At 42.0% G+C, this 18,821-nt stretch overlaps 1 protein-coding gene across 47 annotated transcripts in view; it reads left to right on the forward strand.

Moving 5' to 3' along the window:
* The first annotated feature begins 1,368 nt into the window (after positions 1-1,368).
* Positions 1,369-18,821, forward strand: part of LOC112965689 (CUGBP Elav-like family member 4) — a 694,998-nt gene continuing 677,545 nt past the window's right edge. For all 47 annotated transcript variants that reach the window (XM_026064898.1, XM_026064921.1, XM_026064900.1 and 44 more), the window contains exon 1: positions 1,369-1,770. In XM_026064898.1, the coding sequence (XP_025920683.1) occupies positions 1,491-1,770 (280 nt within the window). In that variant the 5' untranslated portion in view covers positions 1,369-1,490. The remainder of the gene's footprint in view (positions 1,771-18,821) is intronic.

Consider the following 18,821-nt stretch of genomic DNA (forward strand, 5'->3'; position numbering starts at 1 on the left):
AGCGGGGAGCGGTCCCGGCGCCGTGCGGCCGCACCGGGCCGCGTCCGTCGGGGGGGTTCAGGCCAGGTAACTTGGMGGCTGCTCGGAGCTCGCCTGCTGGTATTTCTCCGAGCTTCATCCCCGCACAGATTGCACGGGAACCCGGGGCGGGGGAAGGGGGGGGGGATTGCTCTGAGCACACGCAGCGCCTTGTTTTGTTRCTGTCCGGATTACTGTTATTATTATTTGGGGGACAAGGGGGAGTTGTGTCCTTAATCCGAGCCTGCCGGCCCTCCCCACCCCAGATGCTGTGAAAGGAGAGCTGGTTTCATTTCCACCATACAGTACACTTTGTCTGGAGAGCATTGTTCGGACAAGCAACTCCCGATCCCTGATGACTACAAAATACGATTTATGTTTCCATCAGAGAGAGACAGAATATCCTGATGGCTTGAGAGTCGGGCAAGGAAATCTTATCTAATCAATCCCTTTCCAATACACACATACACACACGTAGCTAGTATAAGAGATAACGCCCGCGCTGACTGTATGTAAAATAAATACCGGCAGCATAAAAATTAACAATAGTCATCTCGATTTTTTCCTCTCCCTCCAAAGACCTACAATAATACAATTTGCGCCTTTCCTAGCTTGATGTCATCATCAKCAGCATAATTAAAGAAAAAAGCTTAAAGAGCATGCATTTTTTTTCAGATGCAACAAGAAACAGATATAGTAAAGAGAGCTTGTAACATCACAACCACAACAACAACAGCAAAAGCAACCTCTGAGCCCGAGGATTCGTCCGTATCTGAACTGCTTTTATTATCAATTGCGAAATCATAATAAGAGTAAATAATAAATAAGAGGCATCATCATAATAGGAAAAAGTCAGAACACCTTGGGTTTTTTTTTCCCCCTCTCAAATAAAAGGCAGTTTTCCCGATGATCACTGAAATTATAACGACAGCGATTGATCGGAGGGCTTGCAAAGGAAAAGGAAAAAAAAAATCATCATCATTGGTCCTAAAAACGCAACCGTTCCCCTTTGCTCACTTGGCACAATAGAAATTGACTGTCTCTCAAAGAGCCATGCGCCTAGTGCTATTTATAGCCAGGGGCTGTGTTGGAAGATACCATTAAGCTTCTCCCAGGCAGACAGACAGGGGGGTGGTTGGTTGGGAGGAGGGGGTTTAGCCAGAGTAGAGGCAAAAGCAATCCCCCACCCCCAGCCTCCCTTCCCCGCACACACACACATCCACACACTCACACCCCACCCCCTAGTCTGGCTGGGAATTTGAACCGATCCAGCCTGTTTAAACGGAAAGGACACAGATCTTCAATGTAAAAAAAAAATCAGATCAGACCCAGAGAGAGAGAGAGACGGAGAGGGAGGAGTGTGTGTGTGTGTGAGTGTGTGTGTGTGTGTGTGAAAGAGGGAGAGAGAGAGAGAGAGAGAGGGAGGGAGAGAGAAAAGAAGAGGGGGAAAAAAAGGAAAGAAGATTTTCTCTATGTATATAAAGATGGCCACGTTAGCAAACGGACAACCAGACAATACCAGCCTGAGTAGCAATCACAGCAACCCCAGCACCAACGGGCATATGAACGGATTAAACCATAGTCCCGGAAACCCATCCACCATCCCAATGAAGGACCACGATGCCATTAAGCTCTTTATTGGGCAGATCCCCCGTAACCTGGACGAGAAAGACCTCAAACCGCTCTTCGAGGAGTTCGGGAAGATCTATGAACTGACGGTGCTGAAGGACAGGTTCACTGGCATGCACAAAGGTGAGTTACCTCCTGAACTTTCCCGGGAGAGATCGGGAGAGGAAGGCAGGCTCTCGCTCCCTCTCTGGGTCTCTCTTTCTCTCTTTTCTTTCGATTTCATTTCATTTTATTTCATTTTCGGCTGGCCGGGGGCGGAGGCGGCTGGCTGGGGCGGAGGGAAAGAAATAATAGACCCTCCTGGAAAGAAAAGAGAGAGAGAGGCAAAGAAGGGGGTCAGCTCTGTTTTATTTCTTTATTAGTATTTTTATTTCTTTCCCTCCCCCTGTATTATTATTATTATTATTATTATTTTGCTGAGATGCAGCCACTTGAGAAAGCCGGAGAGTCCAGGCGAAAGAGAAAGAGAGGGAGGCTCGGCTGGCAGGCAGCTGTCCACAGACTGTGGTGCTGAAAAAGATTAAGAGGATTTCTTTATTTATCTTTGGGAGCCGCACATTTTCCACCGAGGGGTGTGTGTGCGTGTGTGCGCGTATGTGCGCGGAGCTGGGAAGCCCCTATTTTACAACTGTTGTGTGTTAGGCACCGATGCTTTTTTTTTTTCTTTCTTCTTCTTCTTCTTCTTCTTCTTATTTTTAATTTTTATTTTTACTGTTGTTAGTAGGGTTCTTATTTTTAGTCCGCTTTGAAGCCGGGGTGGAGGAAGAGTGAGTTGCTCAGGGGGGTTATTTAATTTTATTTTTGTTCAGCGTGGGAACAGGGATATAAACAACAATAAAAAAGCCCATCTCAAGGGGTGGGGGGGGAATGAAATCACGAAGTGTGTGTGTGTTGGAGGGGGCGAGCCGGGAGGCATGGGTTGCAGTTGAATTCCAGAGGGAGAGAAGTCTCCAAGCAGACATATTCAAAGTGCTACTTTAATGTGCCCAAAGTCCATCCCGGGAACTTCTTGGGTTTTCTTTCAAGGAAGTGGAGACGTGCTCCCCGTGCGATGCTTCGCTCATTCTAGTTCTGCCCGCTCCTCTCTCTGGTTAGACTCTCCGGAGGTGCATTTCAGACAGAGGATGCTACGTTTTAGGGGGTGGGGGAGGGTGCATGTAGTTGGGGGAGATGCTTAGATCCCCGGGTAGGAAAGTAGGACTCACAGGGAGGAAGTTGAAGGTAATTTGCATGGTAGCCCCACTTAGGAGCAGGAGAGACCTGGGAGTGAAGCAAGACACGTTATTAATTCAGGTTCTGTAAATGTGTGTGTGTGTGTTTGTGTATCTATTTCATTAAAAACGTAGTATTTAAAAAATAATAATAAAAAGAAATATTAGACCCTGAAGTGAGTGGGGTGTGACTGCAGATCTAGTTCAGGAGGAGATACTGTTTTTCAGGGGGCTACGGGGAAGTGGAAGTTGCTCTGTTAACGGAGAGGTTCAGTACCAGCCTCTACTCCAGCCTGGTGGACTCCTGGCAGGGATAGTTGCTGGGAACGGCATTATTGGCTTTCCAGCTTTCCAGCTGCCTTGGCGAGTTGTAAATCTTAAACTTAATGGCATGTTTAGGAGGCATCTTTTCCCCTTTCCCACTCACTCCCCTCCTTTYTTCCACCCTCAGGAAATGCGAATGAAAATACCAGACTGTGCAAACTACCAGTATCTCACAGGCTAGAGAAAATATCTAGGGATCGGAGATTGGGGATTCAGCCCAAGTTATAGGGTATTTCTTCCTTCCTTCTTTGCCGGTCCCTCCAAACACCCATCTCGTATTTGTAATGATCAGTGTAACCCTTCAGAACCTCGCTTTTCTTTCAGACTAGCTTCCTAGAAACAACATCAAGGTCGGATGGGTATCATTTAAACAAGACATCCATACTATAATAATTATTAATAATAACAATAAGAATAATAGTAAAAAGCACAAGAAAGGAGAGGTCCTGGGAGGTTCTGCCTAATACATGAAGCATAGTGAGAGTAGCCACTGAGCCTCTGTGTGTGCGCATGTGTTTGTAAAAATTATCTCAGGTCTCCTTAAAATAAAAATAACAACAGTAAAAGCTACACCGAAGAGAATCACCTCAATACGATGTAGCGGAAACCTCTGAGCTAACATCTAGATAAGAGATTTCTTGGTGGGGGACTTATTTTGCTTTGCTGATGAGATTTTATTCTTTTGTTTTGTTCTGTTTTAAACCTGCAATTAATCAAGCTATGCGCTAACTTTAATTTCTATTTCATAGACGTGATTCTGCCTCTTGCAGTTCAGTTTTTCTTGTACTGTATGTCTGAATTCATAGACACAAACTCAGGAATGGGGGGAGGGACAGATAGAGAGAAAGAGGGGGATCATTTATCTTGCTTGGATGTGTTTAACACATATTCCTGAATTAAGCAAGATCCTAACTTCATTTCCCTTCATTTCACTCTGTTTCAAAGCTGCAGCCTAGGAAAAAAGCCAGGTGGGAAATCTTGTCACCTCATCAAACCAAATTGCATGAGTTCATCTTGAAAGAAACATAGTCATTTTTAACCTCCTAGAAGTTCTGGACTTTGGAGGGAAAAATGATGATGACGATTGCTATAATGCAGGCGAGGGTTTGAGTGAAGCTTCAACAGACACCGAGTTGCCAGCGTTTCGGAGATCGGTTTTATTTAGTACATCCGAGAAGAGTTTGAACTCCTTTCTAGCGATGCCGCTGATTTATTAGCTAATCCTGATAAAAATGTGCCTCTGGCTACCTGGAAAAAAATTACTTTCTTGCCAGTAGTGATTAATTACTATTAAGTCAAAAAGCATGATGGGGCTTTGAAGGATGAGGTTTGTGTTTGGCTTTATTTTATTTCATTTCTTTTCATTTWTAACACATTTTTTTCCCTTTCTCTTCTCTAAATTCAGTCATATGAAACATACTATTCTCTCAGATCTCCTTATTTTTGCTTTTCTTTGGAGGCATAGCTGAAGAATTGCATAAATATAGTCCAACTTGGCTCAAAGGGGTTAGGATGGCAATGTGAAACCCCAAGATGCTTTCCATAACTGATGCATAATGTTTATACATTAATTGATCCATCACTCTCAGTTAATTTCATTCCTAATCCAGGGAATGAGGCTGTGGCAGTGGTGTACCTTGAAGGGTTAATACTGGTTAATAGTTTATTTAAGTGTATGGAGAACTGGTTGGTGTGGGGGGGGGAAGAAGGTGTGCTTCTGTTGGGGGTAGGGAAAGACGAAGAATTAGCTCAGAGTAAAAATGTAGCAATCAGAGTAATTTCAGGTGTAAATCCATTGAAATGAGAGTGCAGGATGTGTATGCTTCAAAATATTATGAAGAGATCCTATGGTAATGCTTGTGTATAGCAGGAGGAAATTTAAAATTAAGAACCTGAAGATAAAGTAAATGATTATTCCCCCCTCCCAAGAAACTACCGAAAAGGGGGAGTGAAGTCCCAGGTTCTGCCACCAGCAGCCCTGTCTGATACCAGGCCAGATACCAGGGAAGAGGCAGGGGAGCTCGATCCTTCTGCAGACACACGAAGAGAGAAAGGGGTGCGGGGGAAGCAGCCTGCGAGGGAAGGCGGGAAAGGATTGCCAGATCCCTGAGAAAAGAAGCTTTCATGGCACGAGCTTAGCTGTTACATATTTCCCCAGCCCTCGCTTCTCTCCACACGGGGCAGGAACGCACTCCCGCTGTGGTACTTTGTTTTAGTGTTGGGAAGAGGCTCTGTGCTGAGATCCGCGGGTAGGAATCTACCGGGGCTGAGCTGACCCACCCACGCGCTTCCACATACACACACACGCGCGCGGAGTTAACTAATCACACTTGAACAATTTAGCAAGCCATTCATTCATAACTTCCCCCCTTCTATCTAGCAGTGGAGTATGCTTAAAGGCTGAGTTACTGGGAGACATAAAGGTTAGTGCTCTCAGGACAGCCATATTATAATGCATTATCTTTGAAGTCATTTAAGGCCAATTTAAGTGGTATTTAGTATAATATTTATGAATTAATGTAATCTAAATATAGGACTGTCCCCAAAGGTTTAAACAGCCTTTTCTATCGAAGCATACTTGTACCCAAGCCTTGGAATGTGTTTTAATTTAAAACACACAGGTCTCCATAATATTCTATTTAAGAAGTCAGAAGAAATCAGCATTCCACACTTAACTGAGATTTACTGAAACACACACGGGTGAGTACACTTAAAGAGTGGAGATAGTGTGCAGTGGGAAAACAAGAGTTTTTCATAGACCTGAAAGCGACAACATTCTTTCAACCCTCATTTAGGGGGGAAAAAGTACAAAACCCATAAAACCTCTGCAAAATTCACCACAGCAGTCCTGTGGTTAGGACGGTGTACCTATCTGACCCGAGCCTCACTCGACGAGCAGTCAATGCAGTTAGAAAAATGCAGTACAAAAAGAATAGTTTAGTTCTTCTATTGCTTTACCTTCTCAAAAGTATAAATAATTCTGGAATTTAAGACACCTGGGGGGTAGGTAAGCAAAGCTTCCATTCATTATATTCTGTTATGTTTGATTACAAAGATAGATGATAGATATTTTAAATCCTTGTTAAGTCTAAGCATGATTATGAAGATTTTAAATATCTCAGAAATTCAAAGGTGCAATGACAATGGACATTCAATTAAGAAGATATATTTGTATATATGTATAAATGTATAGATTTGTGTGTGTGTATACATACAGAAAAAGAGGGATGTATACATATTCATGCATATAGCCTTTGGGAAATGGAAATTTAGTTGAAAAGAAGCACAACGCAATACAGGTGCTGAATAAACTCCTCCATAATTGAAACATAAGGCTTGCCTGGCTGAAAGCAACACATACAGCATTTAGTATGGTAGTAAACCAAACAAGTTTTAGGGAGGTAAATGCACAAATAAACTAGAATAAAACAGAGAAGGCTTTATGCCTTAGGTCTGAAGAACAACCCCTTAAAACAATCAAAATGCAATTGGATATCTTGATGGGAGAGAGAGAGAGAGAAAAAACAACCCCCTGTACATTTATAATCTCCCGTACAGATGAGCATCTATGTATATTTGATAATGTCAAACAGATAGCCCAGATCGCTTCATAAATTAGGAGGCTATATGTTAACTCTTTTTTCGGGGGTCTGGACATGGATTTTGGTATCTAAAGGCAGCTGCAGCCAGTTATGATGCTGTTCTTACGGTTGTGTCAGCATTTCCAAGACAAACTCCAATTTTCAGGGATCTCTTGTCTGGCTGTTAAGTTTTGCGCTCAGCTGAAAGCTGTTCTCCAACTAACCCCACTACCATATCAACTACTCATCCCTACAAGACTGTGTTTGTTTTAAAGTTGCATAATGCGGAGGAAAGAAAAAAAATAAAGTTTATGTTACTAGATCTTTTGTTTCCTCTTTTACCCTTCTCTAGCTTAAATTTGTATTTCCTATACATTTATAGATTAAGGTTGTTCCTGCCCATCGATACCTACAAATACTGGTGCCTCTGGCCATTTTATGGGAGGAGAAAAAGATGCTTTTTTTAAAGGACTCTTTTCTTCAGAAAAAAAAATAGTGACAACAACCAAGTTTCATGGAATTTACTGGTCAAAACAGGGTTTTAATTAGAGGGTGGAGCAGGAATTTACTAATTTCTGAAGAATAACAACTAAAACACAGGAGAGTGTGGATTTTTTTTGTTTCTTTTATTTTTATTTTTCTATATTCAGCCAGAAGAGAACACAAATGTTGGCACTAAAWTAAGGGGAAAAAAAATCAAGGATCCTTTACAACTTGGATGAAAAGCACGGTTCACCTGGTTCTGTATCCGGCATCTGCCAGTGGCCAGTACCACAGACAGGACGTTCTTTAGTAGAGGATTCAAACTGCATAGTATAATAAAAGCCAGGCAGTTGATGGAATAGTTTTTTGAAGTTGTCAGAGAGTAACTGGAAATTTTGCCTGGGTAGAGAGTGAGTGAGATTGTGGAAAGTGTCTTGTGTTCAACAGAAGAGTGGACTGCACCCATCAAGGAGAGAGGACATAGGACTTTCTGTTCATGGTGTAAAAAGCAATGAGCAGAGGGGGCTAGAGGACCAAGGAAGGCCTCCCCTAGCCTTAAGAACTGGAAATATGCAGCCACATTTTTCAGCAAGACGTCAGGGTGGTTTTTATCATGCATACCCTATGCGCATGCATGCCAGCCGCACTGACCCGACAGACCATAACGACACTAAAGGAGCTGTTGCCATCCCTCCCATCAATCAAGTGTGAACCGAGGCGGGTTTATGCGACAGGCGGTAATGGTTCCAAAGGAGCAAAAGTGGGGGAGATGATCTAGGCTGTTGGGCCAGTTACCTGCATTTAAAATAGAGCAGAAAAACATCAGACATCCAAAGATTCATGTAGGTGTTGGCGATAGCCTTACAATAATATTCCATAACAGCAGGAGGCTGTAGAGCTCAATATGACCCGTCCACCGAGCGCTGTCAGGTTTGYGCCCTGTAAGAGTTTGCACTAACAGGTGAGGTGTTAAGTGAGCTAAGYTGAATCTCGGCCTTAACAAATAGGCTAGTGTTTCATTAATCCCAGCCTCTTCCTTCCTTAGGAAACGAAGGCCCGGTGCGCGCTTTCTGGGCAGAAGTCTGTGAGAGTTTTGCCATTACTTCAGCGGGTTCATATTTGGAAATCCTGACGCAGGCCTGCGCTTACTCGGTGTTTCACATTTCCTTTAAAATTCTGGATTGTAGTTTAACATAGCAAAGCACAACACTTTCATTTGATGCTATCAGCTTCTAGGCTTGCTGGCTTGTCCCTTAACTTAGCCTTCCTTCAGTAAGAGAAACTAAAACTTAAAGCGGAGGAACTGACAAAAGTCAGGCCCCTGCCACATTTCTCACTCACTTAACTGCTTCACCGATGCCTGTATGACTGTTGCCGGGGCTTGTCATGGCGGACTGACCCTTATGTATTAAAATCTGCAGCGGAAAGGGGGAAAAATAATAACCATGGTGAGTGAAAGTTATAGCTTTTCTTCCCCCCTCGCTTCACTGGCTGAGCTGGGGTATATATTATAGGGACCTCTCTCTCTCTCTGCCTAACTCCTTGAGATGCATCATGGCATTCTGAGGATCGCAGGATCTATTGAATCACTTTCTGCACGCTCTGTGCTGCATCGCTTGGTGTGGGCTGGAGTCAGGATGTCACCACAGATGTTGCATTTGTTTGCTTTTGTCACTGTGAGCCACAGCCTGAATGCACACACAGGTGAATGCAGCTTTTAATGTGCATTCATTATATCCAGCTGACATCCCCTCGAAGGAAGAGAAGGCTTATTATTGTCGCGCCTTAAAATAAAGATGGATGAGAGCTCTAAACCTCTCAAATAAAGTGCCTGACCATACATAGTAGCTAAAAATAAATCATATACAGCCATCTATTCCATGTAAATGAATGGCAAGACATATAGATATAGACATTGTGTTAAGTTTGTCAAGCAGAAGCAGCCAAAAATATTGATCAAGGCAAGGGGGAAAAATTGATAATGAACTGGACTCCAACAAGACTTTAATTGACAGTGACTTCTGTGAACCAGCTTTGGACAGTATATATAAACTGACCACGATGTAACTTTATTGCAATGCACTCTCCTTTAATTAATTGTCACCTTTGTTAAGACTGGCTACAGATCAAAGGTTTAAAGATACTTAACAGGTTCTTAGTAACAAACCCTTCAGAAGCATTAGAAATATCCGACAGCTCAGCCAATGAGGCATGCAGATTTCGATCTACCTCACCCTTATCTGTTTATTTCTCCCTCCTTTGTTGAACATGGACAATCGCTGTTTAACATTAACTATTTCATAGAGGGCTTTGCTGGCAATGTTAACGCCTCCAGGGACAGGTAGTTGCCAGCGAGAGGGGCCTTCACTGTTAAGTCTGTCAGAGCATTTTGCTACCAGAAACTTGTTTACAGTTTGATAGAGCAAGGTGCAGTACAGACAGTGTTTGTATTACAGGCTATCCTTTCCCCGCTCCATTACTGAGATCTGTAATTTCCTTATTTAAATTTGAAAAACATAATGAGACATAGCTTGCATGAAAGGAGCAGTCGAGAATGAACTTTTATCTGAAAGGTACATATGGAGAGAAATACAAGTGTGTTTGTAATGTTTTTCTATCACACACACATGCACATGCATTCATTTACTATACACACATATTAATGAAAACATGCATTCAGTACAGACATAGATACAGACAGGCTCAAATATGTCCCTAAATAGTTCCTTTCTAAAAGGTAGTACAGAGATTGTATTCTTGCATGAAAGTGACAGGTGACTTGCAGGCTATTCCTGGAATTATTTTACGCAAAGTTTAATATGATACGTAGCTGTTTGTTCATTATACTAATTTAATGATACCGTCACACTTAATTAATCCATGTCTGGTTTATTTGTACATTGCGTCTGAGTCTCCAAAATATTTTAGAGACAACCCGGCTGACTTCCTAGTGTGCTGGAGTAGACAACTCTGGACATGAAGCTTCTTCAAACAGAATAAAAATGGAGCTTTGCAGACAGAGTTGGTCTGATGAGATCTGACTGCATATTTGTCCTGTTTCTAATTCAAACTCCTATGTATCTAATACACAGAGACTGTGTATGCACACATGTATAGAAAGGGCAGGCTTACATTTGCACACAGTTCCTCTCCTTTTCAATCCCTAAGGATAGATTCGCATCACATAATATGCATCACTCACTGCAAACGCACACAAACATCTTTGTCGGATTCGGTAGCTTCTTGCAGGTAGATGTATAAAGCAGCATCAGCCTAATAATATCCCTATAAAACAGTGCTTCCTTCCTAGGATCCAGAGGGATGAAGGTTGTCAGAAGATCAAAAGATATATCACAGTGTACTTGTAGAAATCCCCTGATTATGTTTCCTCTCTATAATGCTCTAATTCACTATTTGATCAATTGTAAAAGGGCCAATGCTTTAGGAAGAAAAAAAAGTATTAGGTTACTAGATGCTTGAGGGTGAGTGAAAATCACACCTAAAATTATATGTAGCAATACAGTAATGAGCTTATCAATACTTCTTTAAGGAATCTGACAGCCCTATAGGAGAGATTCAGTTCTGTGAGCAAAGGTCACAATATAGATATTGCTTATTAAGACTATCGATAGCCTGGCTGACCAGTCTAACCAGAGACTGTATAATGCACCTGCTGTTAACAGGCAGGGAGGAGAACTATGAAGAATTTACAGAATTGTCCACATGTAATATTAATAAAATTGATTGATTCTAATAATATAATAAGGTAAAGATGCACTTCTTTGAAATGGTGCATGAAAGAGAGAGAGAGAGAGAGAGAGAGAGAGAGAAATACCTTAGCTGAGTAGATTGAACTGGCTTGCAACTCTTTGAAAGATAACCCAGAGAAAACTCAGTTCTATTGCCTCTTACAGGCAGGGCTCTGTTCCTTGCCCATTATTTCACCTGACCCAGACAGAAATGGGATACCTCTTTCTCTAGGATCAGGTCTTTGCCTGGCAGCTGCAGAGAAGCAAGAGGCCTGGAGAAACTGAATGGTCATTTTGGTCGACCAGTTCAGCCCCTGTTAGGACAGGATTGATCCCAGGGATCATCTTTCTAAAAGACTCCTTTTCAACACAGAAATGAAATGAAAATGCTTTATTTATTTTATTTTTCCTACTTTTAGCAGCATTTAAGAAATGGGGGGAAAAGAAGGTAGAAGTAAAGTATATTCTATGATACATATAGTCTATAATTGATGGGAAAGGACTTTGCGAAGCAGCTAGAGACCTTTCCAAAGCCAGCTGAAGTCTTTAGGAAAACTCTGCCTTGCCTGCAGCAGGTTTGGATTGGGCCCTAAGTAACGGACAATCCTGCAAGATATCGCTCGTTGAGACAGGAACTACCGATAATATGCAATGTGACTGCCTTTAGGTTGTTACCCATATAAATCTAGACACACAGACCTGCTCGCTTCAGACTCTCCTAACTACTCCCTCTTCAGCAATAGGCTGCCTTATCTAGGTTTGCTAGTTCACTCCTTCCGTTACACCATTCAGCTTGAAGTGTCTCGTTCCAGTTGCCATACGGTAGTTTCGAGATGGTTTGCATTTCATTATTCCTTCTCTCAGTTTACAGGGCAAGTGTTTTTCTTTTGTGAGCATTTAATTGCTTTTAAAAGTGATTTATTTGATCGTATTCCGCCTTCAATAATACATGGATGGAGATGCAATTTTTCACCCTCTTTTATAAAGATATATTGTTACTCAGTTATGCTGTTCTGCGGGTTTTGTTCTGTTTTGTGTATTTGAAGGGAGACTGGTCATTTTTTTTGCTTTGCTTTTCTTTTTTCCCTCTCTTTTGGATGATGGATTTTTTTTTTCTTTTAAGAAAAAGAAATCTCATTCAAGATACTGGCAATAAATGAGAAAAGTGGGAGCACAGGAGAGGAGCAGGCAAGACAATCAACAAAAATCTTTTGGCAAAGTCTTTAAAAGCATACCATTACTGCATATTTATTTGCGAGAGTCTAGACCCAGCTGATTTTGATACCAAAGAAAAAGAAGTATCTTACAAATTATTTAACTCCAGGTTCAGTCATTGACAGAGAACAAAAACAAAAACAAAAAGCATGCCAACCTATAGGTACACTGGAAGTTGATTTGCACATAAAGATCTTGCAGGAGATAATAGTGATAAAGTGATGCTAGGTTTTACATCCTGCTATTGGGATAATAAATGTTAATACCAAATTACCCCCAAAAAAAAAAAAAAGCCAGCACTGCTTTTCCTTTTGGATTATTTGCTAGTGGCTAACACACCTCAGAGCTGCCCCCTTTAAGTTGCTTTCTGTGCCTGCAGTTTCATTCAAAGGAAGGGTATTATCTAGTGGGTGAGGACGGACAGCAAAGGAACCAGGACTCCTGGGTCCTCATCACAGCTTGGATAATTACTCACCAACACACTCTGATGGAGTCACTTAAGCTCGGTGCCTTCAGGCCTGATCCGAAACCTGTTGAATCAATGGAAAGATTCCCATTGGCTCCAGTGAGCTATTGATCTTTCATTTCCTCATCTGCAATATTAGGCTGGTCAGGTTTTTTTAGGAGGGAGGAGTTAACGGCATAAATTTGACATTWATTTTCTTTCAGGAAAGGATTTTGTGCATCTGTGGTGACGAGTGAGTTACATCAGAGCRCTTTTCAGTGCAGATCAGGAAAACATGTGGTGGAGAGGTTGAAAACTAGCTTTGCTCGTTTCATTTTTAAATACACATTTAGCCATGCTCTGCCATGAAAGGGTCAATGGCAATTTTGCCAGTTTTCTTTGTGTGAGTAGGATTCAGCCTTTGTAATTTCTCTGTCTACAGGAATATCATCATTCACTGATTCAGAATCTTGTTTTTTTTTTTTCTTTTAGTGATTCACATACGTACTCTGCATTGTTATGGCAACTGAGGGAGCTGCAAGGCTCAAGGATTTGGTGAAGGGCTGCATCCCACATTTCTTCTCTTAGGGCATGATCCAAACCAATTGGTTTGCAATGCGATTTGGATCAAGATGAAGGTATCTGCCCTCACTGAGTCAGTAAAAAGAGCAAGTTCTCTCTAGACAAGTGCATTTCTGCCCTTAGTATGGGTAGATGGAACCAGCAGCTGTTGTCCATTTGCTGAGGACTGACCCAATACTCTGCGGAGTCAATAGTCAGACTCTGAGCCAGCCTCACAGACACTAGACATCGTATGAATCCTTAAGTACAGATGTGAACRTCCCTGACTTTGGCAGAGAAAGATAGGCTGCTGCCCAAGAAGTTGCTTATTTGGGGGAATAAATAAGATTTCAGGGGCCTCAAGTATAAAACAAAATTCATTTAGAAATCTTTTCATTTAAAAGGGGATTTTCAGGTTATCTTGTACACTAGAGAACTGGCCACTGACAAGCAAATGAAACAAGCTCCCATGTTTTATTTCATTTGTAGTTTTAGTTGGTCCATCAATAGCAATGTATGCGTTTTTTGTGTTTACATCTGATCTGTGCGTATGATTTTTATACCATAAATGGAGGAGCCAGAACGTGCATGTGTGTACTCGTGTGTGTATAGCCGATTATCTAACCCCAAGTCTCTCCAAAATCATCACAGTGCACTCAAGTCAATGATATCCTGTCAAAGGTGGAGAGGAAGCGTGTGTGCAGTGTGAGTGCGTGAACGTGATGCTGTTTGATTGCCTGAAATCCAACTAAGTCTCAGTTTCAAAGGCCTGGGGGCAGCAGGGAAAGTATTTGTTTGTTTAATTATTTATATATTTACTCAGCTTTACTGACAGTGTTTGCAGATGGGGAAAAAAAATGAAGAAGGAATGTTCGGTTTTTGTTTGGAGGGGAATGCGTGCTGTATTAGCCTCAATCTGTTCTCTCATATAACGGCTGCTTTGTGCTGTTAAATGATCACTTGTTACTGACCGGCTCATTGAAAAAGGCCAGAGAGGTGCTGGTAGAATTAGATTTTACAAGTTTATTCATAAAAGGAGTTGCACAATAGGTGTGTCATTCCCCTGTCTTCTCCCCTACTCCGATCCAGGGACAAGATTCCTGGCAGCAGCTTCCTAATTCAAAAAAATAGCTGAGCCGCAATCTGGCTCAGTGACCCTGCTCTGCGCTACCAGGCAAGAGACCTCGTTCTGGGCAAGCTGCTTGCTCCCCAGGCTCAGTTTTCCAGCCCTGGCCCATGTGTTTGCTTTCCAAGTGTTGTGCCTGGGCTCTTGCTGGCTGGGTTTGAATCCAAGCCCTGCTCCTCATCTTCACTTCCCTAGCTTCCTCCCCAGGTAAATCTTGTAGGTCCAAATGTGGACATGTGGACCACAGGCTCAGATCTGTCGTAGGGGTCTGATCTCTTCCCCAGTCTCCTCTCCAGACTCACATGCCAGCTTCCCATAATTTCCTTCTCAGTCTACATGTGCTCATGAGTTGTTTTCCATAGTCACCCTCTCCYGCTACAGACCTGTTTTCCCAACTTTTGCTGTCTCTCTTCACACTCCCGTTCCTTCGATTCAGCTCCGCACCGACATTTTGCCCTCATGCTGTCACTGGCTGTCACCCCCGTAGAGCCCTTCACTGGTTCACGTCTTGAGTCTGCTCCCTGATTCTCCCAGTGTGCATTACCTATCTTTCCTCTCATTTCTCAGCTCTTCCCCAAACAGAGAGAGTTTGAGAAAAGGAAGTCATGCTGACCATATCACAAATAATGCCATGGCTAGCAGCAGAAAGACCCACACTCTTGGAAAGTATACACACACACACGCACACAAACAGATACACAAATGTATATGTCTCTGTACATAAAMCATTGAGGGCATAGAGAGAAAAGGGTTTTTTCTGAGGTTCAAAGCTTGATGTCCTCTTTCAAAGATTAAAAAAACAGTGCACTAAGTCTATAATTTCACCAAGGCAATTGCACCTTTTTTTTACTTTTCTTGTTTCATTAAATCAGCAGCAGATTTCTCACACCTGAGCAAAAATCATGCATACATTGAATTTTAAAAATTGTGAGCTTATTCTTAACTATTCCTGGCAGCCCCTTCTGGGACTACAGTTCAGCTTCTTGCAAAAATATTTTTCCCTGCTGTTTTGAAACAGAGCTACCCCTAGCCCTCAGCTCCAGGACCATTCTCTGGCAACTCCAAATTAAAGCAAGAAGCTGAAACAAGCCTTTCACTCAGTGCGGCCTCGGAGTCTTCTTCATTCAGAGGTGGGCAGGAAGGGATTAGGAGTCCATTTCTATCCCAGCCTCTTACTAGCCTTCTGTGTCATGCTAGATCCTATTCCTAGACCTCGCTCTTCCTTGGTTTTCTATGTGTGAAGAGGAATTTGTGACATCCAGCTTTGTAAAGAGATATCCAGCTTTGTAAAGAGCTTTGTGTGTATTTAAGGTCTAAGTAGTGCTGTTGCGGTAGCGGTGATGGTCTAAGGTTATAAATGAGACAACATTTGTAAGGAGAGGTAATATCTTTTATTAGTCCTACTGATATAGCTGGAAAAAAAAACAACAGACAGACTTCCTTGTGTGCCTGATAGCTTGTCTATTTTTTTCCAACTATATCAGTTGGTCTAATAAAAGATATTACCTCTTCCGGCAAGCCTTGTCTCATTTGAGGTGTAAAGTGTGTATGACGATTATTTAGGCCTGTTTTTTGTCTGTGTTGAGGGATTAGACATTTCCTCATCTAGGAGGCCAGAATAAAGGGAACCTCAGCTGGGGTCCCCTTCTTTTACCTTCTATGGCCAGCAACAGTGGCCATCTCATAGGCATTAGAAGGCACTGAAAAACTCTGATGGCCCCTATTTTCTGAACCTGGAGATGTCCTTCCTTTTTTGCTGTTCTGCTCCCTTGTGAAGCACCACATGCCCTCTCCTCACCCCTATGACTGTGATTTATTTATAAAATTGCTGTGTGTATATGTGTGTATGCGTGTGTGTGGGCAACCACACAAATATCCCCAAGCTGCCGAGCAAGCTGATGAGCATTTTCTAATGTATTTAGCAAGTAATAATGCAAACCACAGGCAAAAAGTACAGAAGGGAGAACAGGTAAAATACTTAAGCCGGGGAAGTCTTTGGAAAGAAGGGATTTTTTTCCCTCAGCTACTAATAAATCACATCCCCCTTCATGGCCAGAGGAAGGATTTGGGGTATTCTTGTTTGATTTCATAAAGCAGGGTTGAAAACACCGAGCAGCTGAAAAGAATCCAGAAGCAGGTTTTTAGACGTGGCAAAATCCTACTCGTATGCAAAAGGCAGCCGTAGTCAGAGGACGGCTATTACTTATGCTTGGCTTTACTACCAGGGAAAGCATCGGATCATCTATTCAGATCAGGATAGTCAGCTATGCCAAAGGTTTAATCAAATATTAAACATGGTCAGTAAACTTAAACCAACGTTGGATGTACAGCAGTTCTGCTCCTTTTCAAGCAAGCACTCTAAAGGAGAAAGTTTTCTCCCGTCTCTCTCTGACTGGGATTTTTTGTGGCTGCAGGGATACTGTTTCATATAGGGACCCACTCTGCCGTGAGTCTAGATAAATACAGGTGCATGCAGATATTTGCATGTGTGTCCTTTACCCTGTCAGGTAGAGACAGAATTGTGTTTTTTTTCCCACAGTTTCACATCTTTCTCTTTCTGATTGATTCCCATACGCTTCTAATCGTCCATCCTATACACTTCTCTATGTCTGTCTGTCCCTCTCCAAATATAATGATTTCTCTCTCTCTCTATCATCTATCCAACAGAGTTAGCAAGGTGTGCATGTGTAGATGTGTGTGTGTATTTACAAACCTGTGCAGGTACGTAGGTGCGCGTATACGGCTGCTTATTGATACATAATACATGTACAAAGCCACATCTGCCTACTTCCTACGTACATTTGGATTGTATTTACACCCTCCAGCCCTTATTTATTCCGACCGGGGGCACTCAGAGACAGAACGTTTTGCTTGGAGTTATGGTTTATGATGTTACCTCTCCCTTCTATTATTCATTCTCTCTGATTTTTATCTAATCTCTCTCTGATTGTTCTGGTGCAGCTTAAGAAACAAAGTGAATTTTTATTACATCATCAATATAATCTCCAGCTAATCAGCATCTGTGTGCATTACCGTGCCCCCTTTGGCTTTTCGTCTCTGTTCATAAATAATAAGAATAATAATTGGGGCCTTTTTGCGTGTGTGTGTGCGTGCGTGTGTGTGTTGGTATCAGGCGGAGAGTCACAGCTGCACTTTTTCATTTCAGCCAGCTTGTTTTAGCAACATTGGACCCAGCTTTGTGCAGATTGTCTTGACTAGTGCCCAGATTAATTTCCTGGTGCCTAACACTTAAATCATGGAAACAATTAAAGCGGACGAACCCATACACATCTTCCTGCAGCAATTGAACTTTGCTGTTAACTTGTACACGCATTTTCATGGCTTTACAAGCAACATGCCCAGTGCCAGTGGAGTGTAGAGCAGTTAACATATCCCCCTATATGAGTGTTTAACCTCTAATTTTCTAGTGTGCACTAGCTAGTCTTTCTTGGGTAGGAGGGTAGTACATCGTATGTCTTTGAATGGGAAGCTCAGAGACCAGGTTTTTGGCTTTTGATTGCTAATATTTTTCCACGGCTTGCTGTGTAGCAGTTAGCCTGCCACTCAGGTCTGCAAATTCTGCAGGTTGAGCTCCTATATATCTTTTTCTCCTCCCTTCCCAGCTCTGGAAGAACAATGACAATAATACTTTCTCATAAAGTAAGACTTGTGCCGTACTTTGAAATTCTCATCCTCGGTACAGATGTCTTGTGCATTTTAAACAGAATTGCTCTGCTTTCTCTTTAAAATACCCTGATTTGGCAAAGCAAGGCAATGACAGTGCCTCTTTGTTAAGCAGGCAGATTTCATATTGGTTTCCAGTGGTTTAAGATGAGATTCACATCTGATACATAAACTGTAACGTTTATATCTGATCCTGGAGTGCCAGGATTAGTCCGTTTTTGAGTTGACCAAGACTGACCACAGACACTGTGCCAGACTCGAGTGAGATACAACAAAATCTTTGATAAAAAGGTACATACACTCATGGACAAATTTTTAAACAATGTACTAGACAGTAGCAAACCTCTTAGGAAGAGCTTGTATTTCTTCCAGATGAAACATAGTCATGGTATAGAGACATTCATACAGCAAAGTATAAGCCTAATTCATATTGTGGAAAGCCTCCCAGAAAGCAATAGGTTCTTAAAGTTGAGCAGGTGCTTAAATGCTTTTCTAGATCCATGGAAATCTGTAGTTTGGATGAAATAATTAAGCGTAGGGGTATTACCAAAGCCAAGTGAAAAGCATAATTCTGTGACTCAGAAATAACACTCTTTCCTAGCTATGACAGGACATTGAAACCATGAAAGAAACACCAAGTGCCTTGAGCACCTTGCATCGTGAATGGGACCCTTTTCTATATTTTAAAATATTTCCATTCCGAAATTTCTTATGGAGAAATTCTGATTAGAGTTGGGCCGAGAATGGGATTTTCTCTCAGCAAAAAGAGAAATACTGAATGTTTTCAATTCTCAT

Source organism: Apteryx rowi, unplaced genomic scaffold (genome assembly GCF_003343035.1).
Source record: "Apteryx rowi isolate R43461 unplaced genomic scaffold, aptRow1 scaffold_221, whole genome shotgun sequence".
NCBI lineage: Eukaryota > Metazoa > Chordata > Aves > Apterygiformes > Apterygidae > Apteryx > Apteryx rowi.